Source organism: Ostrinia furnacalis, unplaced genomic scaffold (assembly GCF_004193835.3).
Source record: "Ostrinia furnacalis isolate ACB-3 unplaced genomic scaffold, ASM419383v2 OfSCF6932, whole genome shotgun sequence".
Taxonomy (NCBI): Eukaryota; Metazoa; Arthropoda; class Insecta; order Lepidoptera; family Crambidae; genus Ostrinia; species Ostrinia furnacalis.
This window is the reverse complement of record NW_021137171.1, coordinates 363,703-386,286: the sequence shown is the minus strand read 5'-3', so window position 1 is coordinate 386,286 and position 22,584 is coordinate 363,703. Positions and strand designations below refer to the sequence as shown.

Below are 22,584 nucleotides of genomic sequence, written 5' to 3'. Positions count from 1 at the left end.
TGTTCTTTTTTATAAATTGTGTTGATTACCTATAAAAATCTAAATTGTGAATAAAAAATAATTGTAAATAAATATTTGACATTACTGACAGCCTAGTCCTAGTCAACAAACGGTCAAATAATACCTGTGATTGACGGCGCGAATTGTGTTGTTTTCGTTTGAAGAAAATGCAAAAAATCCTGTTATTAAATTAATTATTTAAACCATTTATAGTTTTTGTTCGCTCCAAATAATTACTTCTTTTTGTTTATAAATACATAATTACCAACAGTACTTATTTTATGCAATGGCAAAGGCAGAATCAACGGGTCAGAGCATAGAATGCTTGAACATAGATTTCATGCGGTCTTTGGTGAAACAATACTCAGAATTGGTAAGTATCTATCGTTTACAATGTTAGATAACTTGAAATCGTACTGCATTTTTTGTATTTGTATCGTAATTTTACTCTAATTTTAGGATAAAGTTAAACTGGCACTGTCATGTTTTCTGGGTAAAATTAACTATTTTTTCCTGCCTAGGGACAATGGACCAGTGCATTATTCTGGGCTGATGCAGCGGCAGCAGCGGGCAGTGGCAATGGGTCTCCCAGTGGTGATGATATCTGGCTGCTGGCCAGCGTCATGCTCTCCCGAGGAGAACTGCACAGAGCTGCACATGCGGTTACCTCGAGAGGATTACACAGGTACTTATATCTATATATATAAAAGAAAGTCGTGTTAGTTACTTCGCTTATAACTCAAGAACGGCTGAACCGATTTATCTGAAAATTGTCAGGGAGGTAGTTTAGAGCCAGGAGAAGGACATAGGATACTTTTTATCCCGTTATTTATTGCCATTAAGGCGGAACAAAGTTCGCCGGGTCAGCTAGTATACAAATAAATGACTAATTGATTTGATTTGTTAGATATATTATTTTTATTTGAAACACATTGTAGCTCAAAAAGTGTTAATTTACTGAGAAAATATATCACTACTCATCCAAGTATAACTTTGAATTCAACTTTAAACATTGCAGGAGGCATCTCTTGTGTCTGGGGGTGGCAATGCGAGCGTACCTCTCTGCACGTGAGCCGGCCACAGCTCTTACCATGATGGAGGAGTGCGACCCAGCGCTGCTCGAGCCACGGACAACCGATCAGACTCACAATGTAAGTTTTATTTATGAAAGCATGTGTTTTCTTGGATATTCCACATGAAATTACTGTATGTTGTTTTCCAATAAATGCATTGTTGATACAAAATTTTGCTAGGATTCAGTCGTGATTACAATAATGATTCTGCAAGGGATTTCTAACTTCTTTTGAGTCAATATTTTAGCAAAAACTGCATGATTTTCGTTTTGAAAGCGTATCAAAATTTTTGACCAGTAAATTATCATCTATAAAATTAGCTTTAGTAAGTTATGACAGGAAATATCTTCCTTTTTCTAGTAGGAAGGGTTCCTATAGTGAATCCAGCTCATGTCACATCCTATTTACAATTCTTACAGAGGGCGCTAGCAGGAGTTCTAGTGTGGCAAGCACGTGCATTATGGGCTTTGGAGCGACGGGAGGCAGGCGCGGCGGCGCTGTGCGCTGCGCTGAGGGCGGACTGTGCGTGCTACGAGGCGCTGGAGCTGCTGCTGGAGCGGCACGCGCTCCCGCCCGCCCAGGGTGAGTGTCTAGGGCGGGGCCGGGCGGCAGGGCGGCGCTGCGGGCGGACTACGTGCTACGAGGCGCTGGACAGTTTGGCTAGAAAAAAATATTTTCTATCCACGCAGTACGCCGGCAGCGTTCGGATCGGATATAGTGACGTCATCGTCCCCGTCAGTGAGCTTCAGGTCAGTGAACTTTTTTAGTAATTTGGCCATAACTTCGTCAATTTTTGTCATAGAACAAAAATTTTTGGACTGTGTATTGAGGATTTCTTAGCCCTATAAATCTGCATTCACAACTAAAAATCGAAATGATCCTCATTCAATCAGTACGTCGCGGCCACCGACACGTTACCACCCATTACCACGCGCGATACCACCAAACCACCCATTACCACGCGTATTACCACCCATTACCACGCGCGTTACCACTCATTACCACGCGCGTCACCACCCATTACCACGCGCGTCACCACCCATTACCACGCGCGATACTATCAAACCACCCATTACCACGCGTATTACCACCTATTACCACGCGCGTTACCACTCATTACAACGCGCGTCATCACCCATTACCACGCGCGTTACCACCCATTACCACGCGCGTTACCACCCATTACCACGCGCATTACCAATTCAATATGCCTCTATGCTACTTCAAATTTGTCTGGTCAGCGTATGCCAAATCCTCCATTTGCCTCTGGTATTAGAGAGGGATAACGTTGATGACAAAGAACTATATTTTGTTTCCAGAGACGGAGCTGATAGAATCGTTGTCGCTGTCGTCTCAGCTGAGCGGCCCCGAGGCGGCGCTGGTGCGAGCCGCGTACCGCGAGCGACTCAACAGATACGCCGCGCCCGCGATTGAGCCGTCGCCAGAACCCACCTGCCCGGTGAGTGCTGGTTGAATTTACGACAACTTGACCCATAACTTAATTTAGACTCTATGCAGTTGAATTTGTCATGGGGTCGAGTTAACTGCGTTTAGTTGTCTCGCCGTAGGGTATAGCTGTGATACTGTGCTAATTACCTGAGTTACCCTTAACATCATTATTAGATATGTACCATCCTAGACCGCATCCCACTTAACATCAGGTGCGATTGTGGTCAAATACCTGCCTTGTTATGCATAAAAAAATATCATCAACAGCCCTTTACAGTCCACTGCTGGACTATGAACCTCCTCTACTATAGTGGAGGGTTTTGCCATAATCCCCACGCTTGGCAGGCGGGTTGGAGATCGCAGTTTAAAAGATTGATGTTTTTCAGGGAGCGCTGCTGCCCGTTCTCTGTTTGATGTGTAGTCCCTAATTCGCCTCTTACGACACCCGCGGGAAGACGCGACCCGTCACCAACCCCTACGGTGACAAATGTATTCTATTCTGCTACATTTAAAATAAAATACTCACAAAAAAGTCGAATATATTAGAGAGCATATACCACTGAAAGTTTGTCGTGCTTGCCACTTCGTGCCACTAACAAATATTTTATTTACAATAGATGGTGTCAGAAGTGGAAACCTGTCGCCTCCGCACCTCAGAGGCGGCAATTTGCCGCGCGCGGCGGTTAGCCGCCGGCTGCGAGTGGGCCGCGGCCCTCAAGTTACTGGATACTGTGGACCCCTGGTGCTGTGGCGAAGTCCGGGCCGCGTGCCTAGTGGAGTTAAAGAAAAGCTCGGAACTGTTCGCATTCGCACATACTCTGGTGGATGCGTACCCTAACAGCTGGATATCTTGGTTCGCTGTTGGATGCTACTATTATCTTATTGGTGAGTTTTTTCGAGACCACTATTGTGGTCAAATTCTCTCTCAAACTGCTGGATACTCAGGACCCTTGGTGAAAGTCCACGCGTTGTACTGAACCTAGGAAAGAGCTTCGAATAGTTCCCCTAAGTTTTACTATACTCCCCCCATGAAATAAGATCTCTTTAAATCCAGGGGTCTACTAAAAGCCACAAAACCCAGAAGTAGTTCATGAGACTAAAAAGTTAGGGATCACCAGTCTACAATCAACTAGACTTGTGTCTATTATTATCCATTGATAAGATAGGCCCCCTTAATTTTTATTTATTGTCCGTGGTGCATAACCTTTTCTTAAAGGTTTTAAACCTTTTTTTGTCACCTGTCATCCGCTTTGCAATGGAGGGAAGTCGAACCTTAATTTCGAACTCCTCCTATGTTCTTCTGATTAATTTCGTTGCGGGTCCAATGACAGTTTAACTTTCCCCGGGACAAACTTGACCTTCATTGGTTGGGTTTTTATGGCGGTCAAGCTGTAGATCCTGGCTACACAGGAGTTGCAGTGGTGGGAACGAGAGGTGGGAATAGTCCCGATTATTATTATCCATTGAATATGTTAATTTAATATTATTTTGCAGGCAAGAACGAGTTCGCGCGTCGCTACCTGAGCAAGGCCAAAGGGCTGGAGGCGGGCGCGGGCTGCGCGTGGCTGGCCTACGGGCACTCCTTCGCCGCCGACTCCGAGCACGATCAGGCCATGGCCGCCTACTTCAAGGTACGTCGGCCACCGACGCGATACCACTCATCACATCACATCACGCTACAAAAATTCGTGGGCCCCTCGCCCACGAATTTTTGTAGCGATGTAGTAGCGATACTGTCGCGCGTTCACATTGATTCAGTCGCAATGCAAACGTGATACTGATTTTTAGATGGTTGACTGGCAGAAAATGCCGAAAGGCATTAAGTCCGCCTTATGTACACCGTTCTATGTGCATATAAGTTTTAAATAAATAAATAAAATACTGTCGCGCTTCTGTCACGATGCAAACGCGATTTAGTAATCCTTCTTCCGTTCTCTCCCCGATGTCGTTCCGACACGGTCGCACGTTTGTATCGATACAGTCGCGCGGCTGTAGCGCGTTGGCATCACTTCTGTATCGCGATGCAAATGCGACTGGCGCACTTTCGTTCGTTTACGAAACATGCAACACTAAAAAACAGCATCACTACAAAAAATTGCCGTGGGCGATGGGTCTTACCCCGCGCGTTACCACCCATTACCACGCGCGTTACCATCCACTACCACACGCGTTACCATCCACTACCACGCGCGTTACCACCCATTACCTCGCGCGATACATCCATTAATTACCACGTGCGTTACCACCCATTACCACGCGCGTTATCACCCATTACCACGCGCGTTACCACCCATTACCACGCGCGTTACCACTCATTACCACGCGCATTAAAGTCCTATGTCCAAACCTAAAAATACACCAAACCTAATCAGTGCTCCCTCGTGAATTCCTCGCGGATTAGCCATGCCGGCGTGGTCGTCGCGCGTGTTTTGTTTTCGATGCCTACTCGGGGAGATGAATAGGCCTGCTAACACCTACTTGTTGTTACCTGTTCCACAAATAAATACACTCGGCATCAAATAAATCGCACCTCCCGCAACAAGCACTTTTCAAAAGTATGCATCCCCACTTCCCACCAACATTGGCACCATTTGAAAGCCTAGTTCTAAGCTTAATTTCATTAAAGGAAAGTCTTTTACCCCAAAAATGTGTCTTTAGAAGGATCCAGAGTCACTTCTTCAAAAAATAGGTAGTTACGCTTGAGCCAACTTTTATGGCTATAAAACTGTTAAGTTGGGATTAATCGCTATCCATCTGTTAAAGGAGGACACGTGAGGTCATTATTTAGTTTTATAACCATAAAAATTGGTCTAATTGATCCCACAGGTGAGCCCAAAGTGAGGTCATTTTTCAAGTCACATTTATGGTATATGTTAATCATTTATTTAGAAATGAAATGTATTTTTCTTTAAGGATATTTATTGGGCTTTCAAATAACACCAATATTGTTGGGGCACCATGATTATGTCAGAAGAAACTCTTTAAAGTTCGCGTCGCGGAAGGTGCGATTTATTTGACGTTGAGTATATTTGTGACTTTTTGTATATTCGCAGGCAAGTCAATTGATGGGCGGCTGCCACCTGCCGCCGCTTTACGTTGGCGTAGAATGCTCACTGCTCAACAACTCCGCTATGTGTGAGCGTTTTCTAGCGCGCGCCGCCGCACTGCATAGCAACGCCGAGGTAAGTGTTCCAGGAACTATCCAGTATTACCTATCCGAGTATCGCGTTAAAACCTGTTTAAATTAATGAGACTATCTTGCTTGTCTGGAAACATCCAGGTTTGTCAGCTGATGCCGTGCCCCCAAGAACTGATGTGACGTGTTGAGAAACATTTTCGGTCGACAATGTTTTTTGCAACGAACATATAATTATATAATTTCGGGTATATTCCCGGCACTGGGAATAGTGGACCCGCATAACCAGTACTTTTATCTTGCTCGAAGGACCAGAATGTTTGTAAAAACATGAGTCCAGTGCAAAACCACGGAATTAAAAAAAAATTCTACTCAATACAGTCAGCAAATTGTGTCACCATTTAGCGCATCACACGCGTTATGTTTCTTCTTTCCATTACAATGGGTGAAGAATACGCGTGCATTCGTCACTTACTGCTCGTTCGTGAATGCCTTGTGAAATAAAGCGGCGGTTCGCATCGCGACAGAGACAGGAGACCGAGACGCGAGACCGAGACGCGAGACCGAGACGGGAGACCGCGAACGTTACTTGACTTTAGACAATGTTAGACAATAAGCGACAGTTCGCAAGCGAGACAGAGACAGACAAGTCTTTGTCTTAGTCACCTTAAGAAGTAGTTGTGAAAACTCTCTTTATTTATTTAAACTTTAATGCCAAAATAAATTTGTATATAAGGCGAACTTAATACACTAAAGCATTCTCGACCAGTTTACCTTTTGGCAAATGTAAAGTTTAATTGGCAACTCTGTGTGTGTTATCTACTATATAAAAATAAGTCGGGTTTTCCTCCCTGACGCTATAACTCCAGAACGCACGAACCGATTTCCACGGTTTTGTATTCGTTGGAAAGGTCTCGGGCTCCGTGAGGTTTATAGCAAAGAAAATTCGGGAAAAGGGGGTAAAACGGGATCCACGCGTACGAAGTCGCGGGCGGCCGCTAGTAGAAATATAGAATGCTGTTTGTTACAAGTTTCCAATTCTACTTACATTTCCAGGCGTCTCTAGACAAGATGGTGGAGCGCTCCGACGGCAAGGCCCACTGGGCGCGCCTCGTGCCGCTGGCGCACGAGCCGCACGTGGCGCACGAGGCGGGCGCCGCCGCCTTCGCCGCGGGGGACTACTCCGCCGCCCACCAGCTGTTCCTGCGAGCCCTGCACGCGGCGCAGGGCGGCCGCGAGCCCGCGCAGGTAATAATAAGTACTACGTACAGAAGTTTTACTTCGCGAAGGTATTTAAAAAAAATTATGCTCAATGACATTAACAATATGGTGTAATTTAGCCTGTCTCAAGAGTCAAGCACCATTTTGTTGACAAACGTCAGTGATCGGCACTGCGCCGAAGCTATAGGGCCGACTTCGGTAAAATGATGTGACGTGAGGTGCCAAACTGCGGAAAATGGCGGAGGAAATACATGATTTAGCATGAAATCATGAATAATATTAACTACTTATTTACCTCTCAGTGTCTTGAGGCAACTTAAAAAAAGTACATTCTGTGTTTTTATTATTATTTAGGCAGTTAAATACTGCACAGTATTTAGTACACCATTTTCTTTATTTTCTTCCATCATACACAAGAATACGCGTGCGTGAGTCAATGTTCGCTCGTATGTGAGGCCTTGTCGAATAGTATCCTGTAGGTTTCTTCCATCATACACAAGAATACGCGTGCGTGAGTCAATGTTCGCTCGTATGTGAGGCCTTGTCGAATAGTATCCTGTAGGTGGGCCATCGTGCGTATTTTGTTTTCGATGTAAACTCGCGGAGATGAACAGGCCTGCTAGCGCGCAGACAGCGAGGCGAGCTGGGCGCGCCTGCTGCACGAGCCGAGGGAGCCGCGGGAGACTACTCCTGGAGCAGGAAGGCGAGCTGGGCGCGCCTAATGTGATCGACATAGCTCGCAAAATGACATGAGCTCCCCTGGCCTACTTGGTGATACGTGATATGCTTAATTCAATACAACATACATCTGTTTCCGCAATTTATTACACCGATCTTGTCGGGACAAGGAAAAATCCCATCAAAAACAATACTTGTCAAAAAAACCAAGTCTCGCAACTCAGTTGTTCTACGGTAAAAAGTTGTGAGATCCATGTAATACCAAGTCCAGGCCAGGAAATCTTTAACGTTTTACATAAATTATTGACTTGGCCATCGCACTAAATAATTTAATTTACAAGTGTTTTCATGCGATGACCGGGACAAACTCGAACTTCATTGGTTGGGTTTTTTTGGCGGTCAAGCTGTAGATCCTGGCTACACAGCAGTTGCAGTGGTGGGAACGAGAGGTGGGAATAGTCCCGTTTTTAGCCTACTTGGAAGTCTTTAAATAGACTTCGGACGCAGGTCGACCGTAGTAAGAACAATCTGTTCAGGTGGAGATTCTTGGATGGGTCAAACTTGAAGTGCAGGTGTGGTTTTGCTTCCCAGTCGACGAAGCACCTGTGTGCCCAAACAACTGCACGCAGGAAGAATTAAGGCTACTGATAACGACTTTCTTGTGGCGGATTTTTGGGCCGACGCTGTGTAGGTTTGTTGTCGACACGACAAGAAGAAGAAGAAGCTCGCAAAATTGCTAAAATCGATTAACAGTGGGCGGGGCAGATAGCTCATAGAGACGAAGTTTTCGAGTACCGACTACGAGCCGGAAAACGTAGCGTGTGCCGGCCCCCACTAGGTAGACCGACGATCTGGTGAAGAAGGTCACGGGAAGAACCTGAATGCGGACAGCGCACGAACAATCGTTGTGGAAATCCTTGGGGGCGGCCTTTGTCCAGCAGTAGACGTCATTTGACTGAAACGAAAGATGTGTGACGATATCTTGTTTTAAACTTTCATGGTTAACATCATAATTATTATTACCGCAAGTTCCTTCAGTTACTCCGTGACCATGGCGCTTGCAACAGTGCCGAAATATCGGAAACTCAAAATTAGGTACATGGTAGCCAGTAATAATAATGAGGGCTATCGTTTTAGCGCTCACCAGTTAGCGCCACTGTAGAGTAAGGTCCTGTCACTTGCTAGTAGCGAAGACAGTGGCACCAACTGGTGAGCGCGAAAGTGGTAGGATGACTATCGCATTTGCACTCATCAAGATGGCGCCACTGTAAAGTAAGGTCCTGTCAATCGCCAGGGGTGCCAACTGTTAAGTATAAAAACGATAGCCCTCATTGTGACGATGTCTCTTTCCCAGCTAAGCAGCCGTTGGGCAGCGACTCTAGACGCGCTGGGGCACACGAGCCGGCGCCTGGGCCGCATCGACGACGCCGTCAGCTGGCACGGACGCGCGCTGGCGCTCCGTCCTGCCCGCAGCGCCTCGCTGGCCAGCCTGGGTGAGTAGCCCAACAGTGGGCTGGCCTGTGGGCAATGCAGCCTTGGGTTCCTTTTTCATCAGGACCGCGAGGGGAAAATCTCTATTAAAAACAACAGAAGTCCCATCGAAGCCGGATAGACTCGCGCGATAACGAGTGATAGGTACGATGCCCATTTAACGGCGCGCGTCGGAGCGCACTTACACGACCGTAAAGAAAATAGTATTTTATTAACAGTTCTTAGAGTCGTAATTGCTTACAACTGATTAACTGACATTTCTGTCATTCATGTTCGTCCGGATTGAAATGTCAGTTAATCAGTTGTAAGCTTAGATTAATAAAACCTAGATGGATAGTCTTCATACAAACGCTTCGTCAAGAGTGAGGCAAAAATCTTATGTCATTAGTGTCAATTTTGTTGGGGAGTGTAGACAGTGAAGGCGATTTTCCCGAAAGTAGGGAAATTTTTAATACGTTTTTAATTATTTTATAACTAACAAAAACAAAACGCATCATGTACTTACTTATTTATTGAATTCAATATAATTGTGTTTTAAATGTGAAGGGTAAAATACTAGACCTGGTACTTTGTTCAATTGCCATTACGGAATTGGACCTAAATTCAGATCCTTTAACATCAGTGGATCCGTTGCATCCACCGCTTCAATTCATAGTCCCTAGTGCTGACCCTGTAACTCTTTTGCCGAATAGTGACGTAAAGTTCTGTTTCTTCAAGGCTGATTACGTTAAGATAGTTGCTGCGCTACAGAAGATATCATGGAACGACGTATTACCGGACGACCTTGGAGTTGATCTGATGTCGACCAAATTCCATGCCATCCTTCGCAATGTAATCGAGAAGCATGTCCCGAAGTCTAAACCACCAAACTATAAGTTCCCGCCCTGGTTCACGCCGAGCCTTATCAAATCATTAAAAGAAAAACACAAATGCAGACTAAAAGTGCGCAAGTATAACAAAAATCCACGTGATATTTTAGAGTTTGAGCTGTTAAGGCATAGATGCTACCAACTACAAAAATCTGCATACAATAAACACCTGAGTAACCTGGAACAGACATTAACTTCTAATCCTAAATTTCTATGGTCCTTTATCAAGCAAAAAAGGAAGGGTAAAAGTATGTACCCAGCGGAAATGTCTCTCGGGGATGTTGCGGCGACTGAGGGCAGGGAAATTTGCAATCTATTTGCTTCCCATTTTGAGTCTGTGTATAATCGAGATGCTCCCCGAGCTGCTAATGCCTCGACATCGGATCACTCTGGTAACGTCTGTCTCGCTTCTGTCGTCTTTACCAGGGATCAAGTTTATCGAGTTTTGAAGAGACTGGACTTGCATAAGGGAGCGGGTGAAGACGGACTGCCGTCGGTGTTTGTGGTAAGGTGTGCCGATGTTCTTGCATATCCATTATCACGCATATTCAACAAATCATTGAGTACCGGCACATTCCCATCGAATTGGAAGACATCATTGGTTCTACCTTTACATAAGTCTGGTCATCTGGGTCATGTTGATAACTACAGGCCAATTTCTATTCTTCCTACATTTGCCAAAGTGTTTGAATCGATGGTAAGCCCCTTGATTTCCTGGCATTTCCGCCAATTGGTTTCTCCGCATCAGCATGGCTTTGTGAAGGCAAGATCAACTTCCACCAACCTAGTAACCCTTGTAGAGGATTTGGTGAGATCTCTTGACCAGGGAAAGCCTGTGGATGNCCTATGTATTACTTTTCTCTATGGTCTAGTCAACAAACGCTCAAATAATGCCTGTGATTGACGGCGCGAATTGTGTTGTTTTCGTTTGAAGAAAATGCAAAAAATCCTGTTTTTAAATTAATATTTAAACCATTCATAGTTTTTGTTCGTTCCAAATAATTACTTCTTTTTGTTTATAAATACATAATTACCAACAGCGCTTATTTTATGCAATGGCAAAGGCAGAATCAACGGGTCAGAGCATAGAATGCTTGAACATAGATTTCATGCGGTCTTTGGTGAAACAATACTCAGAATTGGTAAGTATCTATCGTTTACAATGTTAGATAACTTGATATCGTACTGCATTTTTTGTATTTGTATCGTTACTTTACTCTAATTTTAGGATAAAGTTAAACTGGCACTGTGTCATGTTTTCTGGGTAAAATTAACAATTTTTTCCTGCCTAGGGACAATGGACCAGTGCACTATTCTGGGCTGATGCAGCGGCAGCAGCGGGCAGTGGCAATGGGTCTCCCAGCGGTGATGATATCTGGCTGCTGGCCAGCGTCATGCTCTCCCGAGGAGAACTGCACAGAGCTGCACATGCGGTTACCTCGAGAGAATTACACAGGTACTTAAGTGATGGGTAACACAAATGAGTGGCTGCATATTCAGCAATATTATTTTCTCAAATAATATAAATAAATTCAATTTTTTTTTATATTTGAAACATAGCACTGTGTCTATTACCTTTTGACATGCAAATAAAGACATGATTTGATTTGTTAAATAGATTATTTCCTAAAGTCTATTTGAAACACATTGTAGCTCAAAGTGTCAATTTTTTAGGAAAATATCCTACTACTCGTACAAGTCAACATTTAAACATTGCAGGAGGCACCTGCTGTGCTTGGGTGTGGCGATGCGAGCGTACCTCTCTGCACGTGAGCCCGCCACAGCTCTCACCATGATGGAGGAGTGCGACCCAGCGCTGCTCGAGCCACGGACGACCGACCAGACTCACAATGTAAGTCTTATTAATAATAGCATGTTTTTTCTTGGATATTCCACATGAAATTACTGTATGTTGTTTTCCAATAAATGCATTGTTGATACAAGATTTTGCTAGGTTTCAGTCTAGATAACTATGATGATTCTGGAAGGGGTTTCTAACCTCTTTTGCGTCAGTATTTTAGCAAAAACTGCATGGTTTTCGTTTTTCAAATCAAATCACATCAAAAATTTTGACCATTAAATTATCATCTATAAAATTATCTTTAGTAAGTTATGACAGGAAATATCTTCCTTTTTCTAGTAGGAAGGGTTCCTATAGTGAATCCAGCTCATGTCACACCCTATTTACAATTCTTACAGAGGGCGCTAGCAGGAGTTCTAGTGTGGCAGGCACGAGCGTTATGGGCTTTGGAGCGACGGGAGGCGGGCGCGGCGGCGCTGTGCGCGGCGCTGAGGGCGGACTGTGCGTGCTACGAGGCGCTGGAGCTGCTGCTGGAGCGGCACGCGCTCCCGCCCGCCCAGGGTGAGTGTCTAGGGCGGGCGCGTGCTACGAGGCGCTACAGCTATGTATAGTTAACGAATACCACTGCCAATTCAATCAGTACGTCGCGGCCATCGACACGTTACCACCCATTACCACGCGCGATACCAGCAAACCACCCATTACCACCCATTACCAAGCGCGTTTCCACTCATTACCACGCGCGTCGTCGAATCCAACTCGGCTGGGCAGCGTTCGGGAAGCTTCGCGAAATTCTCACGCCCGAAATACCGCAGTGTCTCAAGTCAAAAGTATTTGACCAGTGTGTGTTGCCAGTGATGGTGTATGGCTCTGAGACGTGGTCGCTTACTATGGGCCTCATAAGAAGGCTCAAGGTCACCCAAAGAGCGATGGAGCGTGCTATGCTCGGAGTTTCCCTGCGTGATCGAATCAGAAATGAGGAGATCCGTAGGAGAACCTTGTAAAATGCTTAAATCTAAAAATTTTCTCAGATAACTATTTGCCCAAGGATCTATGCTATAGGATATAAATGTTTGTTAAATCGTTTTCACAGTATTTTTATAAAAATTTCAGCTTGTAAACTGACACTAAAGTGGAAATTTACAAAACCTGTGTGGACTTATCTTGATAGAATTCTTAAATACTATACTAATCGCAATATTTTCTCAATTAACTATTTAGACGACGAAATTGCTTAACTATTTATGCCTATAACATATTTGTAGTATTACTGGTTAATGATTGTAACGAGTTGAAAAAGTACTGTTTTTGCGCCAAACGGCGTAAACGCTCTTAACTGCGTTGAGTTGTCTCGCCGTAGGGTATAGCCGTGATACTATGCTAATTACCCGAATTACCCTTAACTAGAAAACTTTAATATAAAATGGCCCTCGGCCATCTCTCTCTTTTTCATAGGTTTTTTCCTGTATAACTTTTTTATTTAATCAAGACACCACTTGGGCGTCACTGCCAGATTTTTACAAAAATGGTCAAAAACCCTTTTCATTGTTTTACAGTTCAAATAAAATACTCACAAAAAAGTCGAATTTATTAGAGATCATATACCACTGAAAGTTTGTCGTGCTTGCCACTTCGTGCCACTAACAAATATTGTATTTACCATAGATGGTGACAGAAGTAGAGACTTGCCGCCTGCGCACCTCAGAGGCGGCAATTTGCCGCGCGCGGCGGTTAGCCGCCGGCTGCGAGTGGGCCGCGGCCCTTAAATTGTTGGATACTGTGGACCCCTGGTGCTGTGGAGAGGTCCGAGCGGCGTGCCTAGTGGAGTTAAAGAAGAGTTCGGAACTGTTTGCATTCGCGCACACTTTGGTGGATGCGTACCCTAACAGCTGGATATCGTGGTTCGCTGTTGGATGCTATTATTATCTTATTGGTGAGTATTTTAGATAACAATAGCTTGATTTAATCTTCAGAAGACCTTGGAATTATCGCTCTCAACTACTGGATACTGTGGACCCCTGGTCAAAGAGGCGGCAATATGCCGCGCGGCGGCTGGCCGCCGGCTGCGAGTGGGCCGCGGCCCTCAAGTTGTTGGATACTGTGGACCCCTGGTGCTGCGGGGAGGTCCGGGCCGCATGCCTAGTGGAGTTGAAGAAGAGCTCGGAGTTGTTTGCGTTTGCGCATACTCTGGTGGACGCGTACCCTAACAGCTGGATATCTTGGTTCGCGGTCGGATGCTACTATTATCTTATTGGTGAGTGCTTTTAGGTAACAATAGCTTGATTTAAGCTCCAGAAGATCTTGGAATTATTCGCTCTCAAACTACTGGATACTGTGGACTCCTGGTTAGTGAGGCGGCAATATGCCGCGCGCTGCGAGTGGGCCGCGGCCCTCAAGTTGTTGGATACTGTGGACCCCTGGTGTTGCGGGGAGGTCCGGGCGGCGTGCCTAGTGGAGTTAAAGAAGAGTTCAGAACTGTTTGCCTTCGCACATACTCTGGTGGATGCGTACCCTAACAGCTGGATATCTTGGTTCGCTGTTGGGTGCTACTATTATCTTATTGGTGAGTGTCTTTTAGACAACTAGAGTTTGATTTAGGCATTAATAGATCTAAGAATAGCTCAGATTTTTCGCTCTCAAGTTGCTGGATACTGTGGACCCCTGGCGCTGCGGGGAGGTCCGCGCGGCGTGTCTAGTGGAGTTAAAGAAAAGCTCGGAATTGTTTGCGTTTGCGCATACTTTGGCGTACCCTACCTAACAGGTAGTTATCGTGGTTCGCTGTTGGGTGTTGTTATTATCTTATAGGTAAGTTTTAGGAGGCTACAATTGCCCAAAGATTTAGGCATAATGAAGTTCAGAAGAGCTTGGAATTATTCGCTCTCAAACTGCTGGATATTTTGGACCCTTGGTGCTGTGGGAAAGTCCACACTTCGTATCTAATCAAGGAAAGAGCTTCGAATAATTCCCCTAAGTTTTACTATCCTCCCTCCCCCCCAAGACATAAGAACCCTCATAACAATCTTTAAATCCGGGGGTCTACTAAAAACCACAAAACCCAGAAGTAGTTCATGAGACTAAAAAGTTTGGGATCGCCAGTCTACAATCAACTAGACTCGTGTCTATTATTATCCATTGATAAGATAGGCCCCCTTAATTTTTATTTATTGTCCGTGGTGCATAACCTTTTCTTAAAGGTTTTAAACCTTTTTTTGTCACCTGTCATCCGCTTTGCAATGGAGGGAAGTCGAACCTTAATTTCGAACTCCTCCTATGTTCTTCTGATTAATTTCGTTGCGGGTCCAATGACAGTTTAACTTTCCCCGGGACAAACTTGACCTTCATTGGTTGGGTTTTTATGGCGGTCAAGCTGTAGATCCTGGCTACACAGGAGTTGCAGTGGTGGGAACGAGAGGTGGGAATAGTCCCGATTATTATTATCCATTGAATATGTTAATTTAATATTATTTTGCAGGCAAGAACGAATTCGCGCGTCGCTACCTGAGCAAGGCCAAAGGGCTGGAGGCAGGTGCGGGCTGCGCGTGGCTGGCCTACGGACACTCCTTCGCCGCCGACTCCGAGCACGACCAGGCCATGGCCGCTTACTTCAAGGTACTTCGCACTCTTCAATAAATAAAAATCTAAATATACAGGGTGTTAGGTAAATGGGTATATGAGCCGACACTAGCCCATGTTAACATGGGCATGTAAATGGTATGGTGAAGTCAGAAATTTGATATCTTCATTTTAATTATTTTAATTTTTATACAAATCGGATTTTATAAAATTTATTTTGCATGAAAATTAAAAAAAAATGATGATATAAAATTTCTGACTTCACCATACCATTTATATGCCCATGTTAACATGGGCTAGTGTCGGCTCATATACCCATTTACCTAACTGTATAAAAGAAGAAACTGACTCACTGGCATATCAACGCACAGCCTAAACGGCTAAACGTAGGCACTTGAAATTTGGAAGGGACGTAGCTTAGGTACCGCAGACTCCGCAGAGGTGCACTAAGAAAGGAATTCCCGAAATTCGAACGGGAACGGGAGTTAGCGGGAAAAAACATTTGTATGAAAAAATCTAAACCGCGTAAGATAGATGAAGGGGGTAAAACAGGATCCACGCGTACGAAGTCGCGGGCGGCCGCTGGTAAATAAATAAAATAAAACATTTATTCGCTGCAATCTTAGGGTTACAAATTAGGTGTGGACTTCCTCCATTAAGTACATAAGCACCTGTGTGTGGACAAACCTCAAGAGGATTTAAGACACTATTTAATCAAAGATGTACCGGTTAAATATATTTAATAAATAAATAATAATTACTCACCGACGCGTTACCACCCATTACCACGCGCGTTACCACCCATTACCATCGAGTTACCATCCATTACAACGCGCGTTACCACCCATTACCACGCGCGTTACCACCCATTACCATCGAGTTACCATCCATTACAACGCGCGTTACCACCCATTACCACGCGCGTTTCCACCCATTACCACGCGCGTTACCACCCATTACCACGCGCGTTACCACCCATTACCACGCGCGTTACTACCCATTACCACGTGCGTTACTACCCATTACCACGCGCGTTACCACCATTATCACGCGCTTTACCACCCGTTANCCACGTGCGTAACCCCCCATTACCACGCGCGTTACCACCCATTACCACGCGCGTTACCACCCATTACCACACACGTTACCACCCATTACCATGCGCGTTACCACCCATTACCACGCGCGTTACCACCCATTACCCCACGGGTTACCACCCATTACTACGCGCGTTACAACCCATTACCACGCACGTTACCATCCATTACCACGCGCGTTACCACCCATTACCACCCGCGTTACCACCCATTACCACGCGCGCTACCATCCATTACCACGTGCGCTACCATCCTTTACCACGCGCGTTACCACCCATTACCACACACGTTACTATTACGCTTGAAGCTTGGTTCACACTAGTCGAGTAATTTAGTCGAGTGAACTGGAACACCAAAAATTTAGTCGGGTCGGTTACTAAATCGTTTAATCAAGCTAATAAATTGTGTTTTAGATTTTAGATTAGAGTGCCATGTTTGCGCGCTAACGGGCTGACATCGTTGTAAGCACTCCAGAATATTAAAGTTAGAAAGAAACCAAACGAATACCCCATATATTCATTGTATTGACATGTGTGTTCGCAGGCAAGTCAGCTGATGGGCGGCTGCCACCTGCCGCCGCTTTACGTTGGCGTAGAATGCTCACTGCTCAACAACTCCGCTATGTGTGAGCGTTTCCTAGCGCGAGCTGCCGCACTGCATAGCAACGCCGAGGTAACTATCCAGTATTACCTATCCACGTATCGCGTTAAACCTGTTTAAATTAATGAGACTATCTTGCTTGTCTGGAAACATCCAGGTGAGTCAGCTGATGCCGTGCCCCTAAGAACTGATGTGACGTGTTGAGAAACATTCCTCGATCGACAATGTTCTTTGGAACGAAAATATTCTCAGTAACTTGATTTGAGTTGACAACATTGCCAATTTGCCACTCACTCAGTGGGTAAATCTCGGGTTTATTCCCGGCACTGGGAATAGTGAACTCGCCTAACCAGTACTTTTATCTTGCTCGAAGGACCAGAATGTGTGTAAAACATGAGTCCAGTGCAAAACGGAATTAAAAAAAAATTCTACTGAATACAGTCAGCAAATTGTGTCACCATTTAGCGCACCACACGCGTATTTTTCTTCTTTCCATTTTTACAATGGGTGAAGAATACGCGTGCATTCGTCTCTTACTGCTCGTTCGTGAATGCCTTGTGAAATAAAGAGGCGGTTCGCATCACGACAGAGACAGGATACCGAGACGCGAGACCGAGACGGAAGACCGCGAACGTTACTTGACTTTAGACAATGTTAGACAAATAAGCGACAGTTCGCAAGCGAGACAGAGACAGACAAGTCTTTGTGTTAGTCACCTTAAGAAGTAGTTGCGAAAACTCTTTTTATTTATTTATTTAAACTTTAGTGCCAAAATAAATTTGTACATAAGGCGAACTTAATGCACTAAAGCATTCTCGACCAGTTTACCTTTTGGCAAATGTAAAGTTTAATTGGCAACTCTGTGTGTTATAGAAATATAGGATGCTGTTTGTTACAAGTTTCCAAATCCACTTACATTTCCAGGCGTCCCTCGACAAGATGGTGGAGCGCTCCGACGGCAAGGCCCACTGGGCGCGCCTCGTGCCGCTGGCGCATGAGCCGCACGTGGCGCACGAGGCGGGCGCCGCCGCCTTCGCCGCGGGGGACTACTCCGCCGCCCACCAGCTGTTCCTGCGCGCCCTACACGCGGCGCAGGGCGGCCGCGAGCCGGCGCAGGTGAGCCTGCTGCAGGAGCCGCGGGAGACTACTCCGCCGCCCACCAGCTGTTCCTGCGCGCCCTACACGCGGCGCAGGGCGGCCGCGAGCCGGCGCAGGTGAGCCTGTTGTTCTGTTGAGCTTCACTACTGCGTGATGAAGTAAGTACACACTTTCTGATTTGTCGATCTCGTCGTTTGGTACTTTTTCCATGTGACCCAGCTCCAGATATTCTGCAATAACATCGGAATAGAGATCCTTGAGATTAGGTGATTTTGATAATCGTCTTTCTTGCATTAAAAATCTGCTTATAGCTATTTCTCGCGAGTTGCCTGATTTACAGTTCGGGTTTTCTTCTTTAAATGGCAGTTTTACAATATAACGTCCAGAAGGGTCTCTTGTGGTCGTTTGTTTGAAAAATTCTTCGCATTTTTGTTCTTCAGGGGTGTGTTGATGTTTATTGAGAAGACACTGATCAGATTCTATTTCCCAAAAGCGTTTAAGATCAAACTCTTCTTCAACAACTTGAGTGTGTAATGTTGTTATAATGTTTCTACAGCTTGGTTCAGTTTTACTACTTTCAGATACTTGACCAGATAATATCCAGCCGAGTCTGGTGTTTTGAGCTATAGGACACCCTATTGGACCCTTAACTAGTCCCTCAGATAATATCTGACAATACACCTCTGCACCTAACAGCAAGTCTATTTTGTTTGGAACATTAAACTTTGGATCAGCCAACTTCATTTCAGGCATGTGTGACCAAAGTTTCAAATCAACCTGTCGTTCAGGAAGAAATGTGGTAAGTTTGGAAAGAACGTGAGCTTTCACCCTAATTGTGAAGTTCGGATCAGTGTCTTGAGGCAACTTAAAAATGTACATTCTGTGTTTTTATTATTATTTAGGCAGTTAAATACTGTACAGTATTTAGTACACCATTTTCTTTATTTTCTTCCATCATACACAAGAATACGCGTGCGTGAGTCAATGTTCGCTCGTATGTGAGGCCTTGTCGAATAGTATCCTGTAGGTGGGCCATCGTGCGTGTTTTGTTTTCGATGTAAACTCGCGGAGATGAACAGGCCAGCTAGACGCGGGGGACTACTCCGCCGCCCACCAGCTGTTCCTGCGAGCCCTACACGCGGCGCAGGGCGGCCGCGAGCCGGCGCAGGTGAGCCTAGCGCGCAGACAGCTGCAGGAGCCGAGGGAGCCGCGGGAGACTACTCCGCCGCCCACCAGCTGTTCCTGCGAGCCCTACACGCGGCGCAGGGCGGCCGCGAGCCGGCGCAGGTGAGCCTAGCGCGCAGACAGCTGCAGGAGCCGAGGGTCTACGCTGAGTCGCTCCCGTGAGAGCCAAAGCACACGATGCGCTGCAACGATGATACGACGTCGAAACGGTATCACTTCGTCGTCTTACGTCTGTGGCGGACAGAAGCGGTGCAATGCCGCGTCACGCGATACTGCGAAATTTTTGAGTTCTAATCGGTCGTCCAATGATCTTGAAAGTATCTGGACGTGGGCAGCGTAAGACTATTCTTCATGGAAATCCTTAGAGGCCTTTGTCCAGTTGTGGACATCCTTTGGTCAGAAAAAAAAATTTTGTGTGACTAAAGTTATTTTTTATTCTTTTTCCAGCTAAGCAGTCGTTGGGCAGCGACTCTAGACGCGCTGGGGCACACGAGCCGGCGCCTGGGCCGCATCGACGACGCTGTAAGCTGGCACGGCCGCGCGCTGGCGCTTNTGGCGCTCCGTCCTGCCCGCAGCGCCTCGCTGGCCAGCCTGGGTGAGTAGCCCAACAGTGGGCTGGCCTGTGGGCAATGCAGCCTTGGGTTCCTTTTTCATCAGGACCGCGAGGGGAAAATCTCTATTAAAAACAACAGAAGTCCCATCGAAGCCGGATAGACTCGCGCGATAACGAGTGATAGGTACGATGCCCATTTAACGGCGCGCGTCGGAGCGCACTTACACGACCGTAAAGAAAATAGTATTTTATTAACAGTTCTTAGAGTCGTAATTGCTTACAACTGATTAACTGACATTTCTGTCATTCATGTTCGTCCGGATTGAAATGTCAGTTAATCAGTTGTAAGCTTAGATTAATAAAACCTAGATGGATAGTCTTCATACAAACGCTTCGTCAAGAGTGAGGCAAAAATCTTATGTCATTAGTGTCAATTTTGTTGGGGAGTGTAGACAGTGAAGGCGATTTTCCCGAAAGTAGGGAAATTTTTAATACGTTTTTAATTATTTTATAACTAACAAAAACAAAACGCATCATGTACTTACTTATTTATTGAATTAAAAGTACCTACCTAATTACAATAAGATAAATCGACTGAAAAGTCTCGATTTCATAAAAAAGGAAGTGTATTTGTACCGCGAACAATTGGGAAATAAATTTTCTTGTTACTGGTATCATTCCCGTATTTAATTTTTGAAAGCCAAATACAAGCAAAATACGCGTCGAATCGTAGTACTTACTTATGAAATGTAACACTGGTCACTTTCTTTAGTTTTTCTGATGTATTTAGACACCCTTTCACAGCACAAACCGTCTTAATTAATTAAAAGTCGTCGGACGTGTTTACCAATTTTTCACTTTGACAGTTTATGTGACGTTTACGAGTAAGCCATTCTGGCTTACTAAAATCTGCCTCACCTTTCGTGCACGACTATCTATCTAGGTTTTATTAATCTAAGGTTGTAAGCAATTACGACTCTAAGAACTGTTAATAAAATACTATTTTCTTTACGACCGTGTAAGTGCGCTCAGTCAGTAGAAGTCAATGGGCATCGTACCATTGTCTAAAACAGAGTTCCGGATGAATGTCCAAGTTGGACGATAGCTCGCGGCTCTATTTCATTGGGCTCCGACAGACACCGTTGGTAAGCCCCCGCCCTTCTGGCTGGGAGAGTCACACAACAAAACTCATAAGCCGTCCTTACTCCCAGTTGGTATGCGCAAAGCATTTCCCTTGTCATTATTATACACTGTAAAACCCTGGTTTTCCTAAATAAATAAAAATAAAATAAAACTGTGGGTGACCTGGATCACTGGGGCACACGAGTCAACTACTGTTTTAACAAGTATGAATTTTGTTAAAAGGCTTTGAGCGCTTCCAATATTTTCACTTACGTATAACCTTAGCATGTAATGTACCTACTGTACTAATAAATAGCCTTTTATCAGAGTAAATACAAATGAGTAGGTCATCTTCATAGAAACGCTATATTTAGCGGGGATTAGCGGGGAGCCAGTCGTGGTTGCGCCGAATTTTGTCAGTGTCTGCATGCGCGCCGCATACGTGTTGGCGCGCTCACATACAAACCGCGCTCGGTGCGTTTCTATGAAGATGACCTACTCATTTGTATTTACTCTGCTTTTATTGATGTCCTATAATTTCCCAGGGCTGGCGCTCGCGCTGCAAGGGCAGGAGATAGACGCGTCGAGCGCGCTGCACGCAGCCCTGGCGAGAGACCCCGACAACGTGGTAGCATTGGCTTTGTTGGATGCTATAGTCGACACGCTCTCTACAGAAAACTTAGGTAAGTGGGGTACTGGTTGTGAGAACTCTATAGTTCTCAGTGGGAGTGAGTGAGATAAAATATACATACAGTGTTCCAAAAACAATGAATAAGCCGTAGGCCAATCGATCGGTACTGTATTTGACCGTCATGTTTGGAGGCGTTCCTACATAAAGGGTGGTAATGTGATTGTAGACTCATAAAATATTAAGGTCATATTTCTGCAAGTTTTGAACGTGCATACACCCTGCTAAATATGCCATACACCCTGTATCATAGGCATACTAAGCGTTTGCGTCAGGGGGTGGAAGGCAGCTTCTCTTAGGAGGGGCATATACGATGATTTTTGACTAGGTTTTGTCTGCGTGAAATTATCTGTATTATTCTTTTACGCAAGGCTATTATTTAAAACGATCTGTCGTAATAAATTATAGCTTTGCGTAAGAGAGTAATAAACATTCATATTCACAAACGCATTTTTATTATTAGCAGGATTTTGAAAACGAAACAAAGCATAATAAATGTAGGTATTACTATTTCCAGATAGCAGCAATCTTCCATGCCTAAGTTATGTTATATGCATGTATGTGTGAAAACAGTATAAAAAGCTCAGTGTGACGCGGACGCGAGCGTAAGTCCGCCCATTTCTTACATTTACACGATAGATTAAATATCGCGTTACATTCATCTGTACCCGGCCTTTACACCTTGTATATGTTTCCAGAGGACGAGATCCAGCAGTTCCCGTTCCCGGCGGTAAACATATCGCTGCCCGCGCCCGCCACGCCCGCGCCCGCGCCCGCAGACGCCACCAACACGTCCGATATGAGCATGAGCTTCGACTAACGCAGGTTATACTCCTCTTACTATCAACGCGAGGCAGTTTGAAGTTTTAGGCCCGAAACCACAGAATAATAAGTACTACCAGGCCTGTTCATCTCCGCGAGTTTACATCGAAAACAAAACACGCACGATG

The 22,584-nt window shown here is 45.1% G+C and overlaps 1 protein-coding gene and 1 long non-coding RNA gene across 2 annotated transcripts; one reads left to right on the top strand and one right to left on the bottom strand.

Moving 5' to 3' along the window:
• Positions 1–136: 136 nt before the first annotated feature.
• Cdc16 (cell division cycle protein 16) lies at positions 137–22,584 on the top strand. Its single transcript, XM_028318515.1, has 12 exons — positions 137–373; positions 522–685; positions 1,019–1,151; positions 1,493–1,655; positions 2,393–2,532; positions 3,140–3,407; positions 4,017–4,153; positions 5,576–5,704; positions 6,715–6,906; positions 8,912–9,050; positions 21,492–21,629; positions 22,333–22,584. The coding sequence occupies exons 1-12, from the start codon at positions 287–289 to the stop codon at positions 22,452–22,454; spliced, it is 1,812 nt and encodes a 603-aa protein (XP_028174316.1). The 5' UTR covers positions 137–286; the 3' UTR covers positions 22,455–22,584.
• LOC114362967 (uncharacterized) lies at positions 9,587–11,524 on the bottom strand. Its single transcript, XR_003656740.1, has 4 exons — positions 11,515–11,524; positions 11,130–11,133; positions 10,773–10,778; positions 9,587–10,252 (listed from the first exon to the last, which is right to left on the bottom strand). It is a non-coding gene; the product is annotated as an uncharacterized LOC114362967 (long non-coding RNA).

What these genes read in the sequence shown, in the direction of transcription:
- Cdc16 (XM_028318515.1), top strand. Translation starts at nt 287, where the DNA reads ATGGCAAAGGCAGAATCAACGGGTCAGAGCATAGAATGCTTGAACATA. An exon ending in TGAAACAATACTCAGAATTG is followed by an intron (nt 374 to 521) that starts GTAAGTATCTAT and finishes TTTCCTGCCTAG; the next exon opens with GGACAATGGACCAGTGCATT. An exon ending in CGCCAGAACCCACCTGCCCG is followed by an intron (nt 2,533 to 3,139) that starts GTGAGTGCTGGT and finishes TATTTACAATAG; the next exon opens with ATGGTGTCAGAAGTGGAAAC.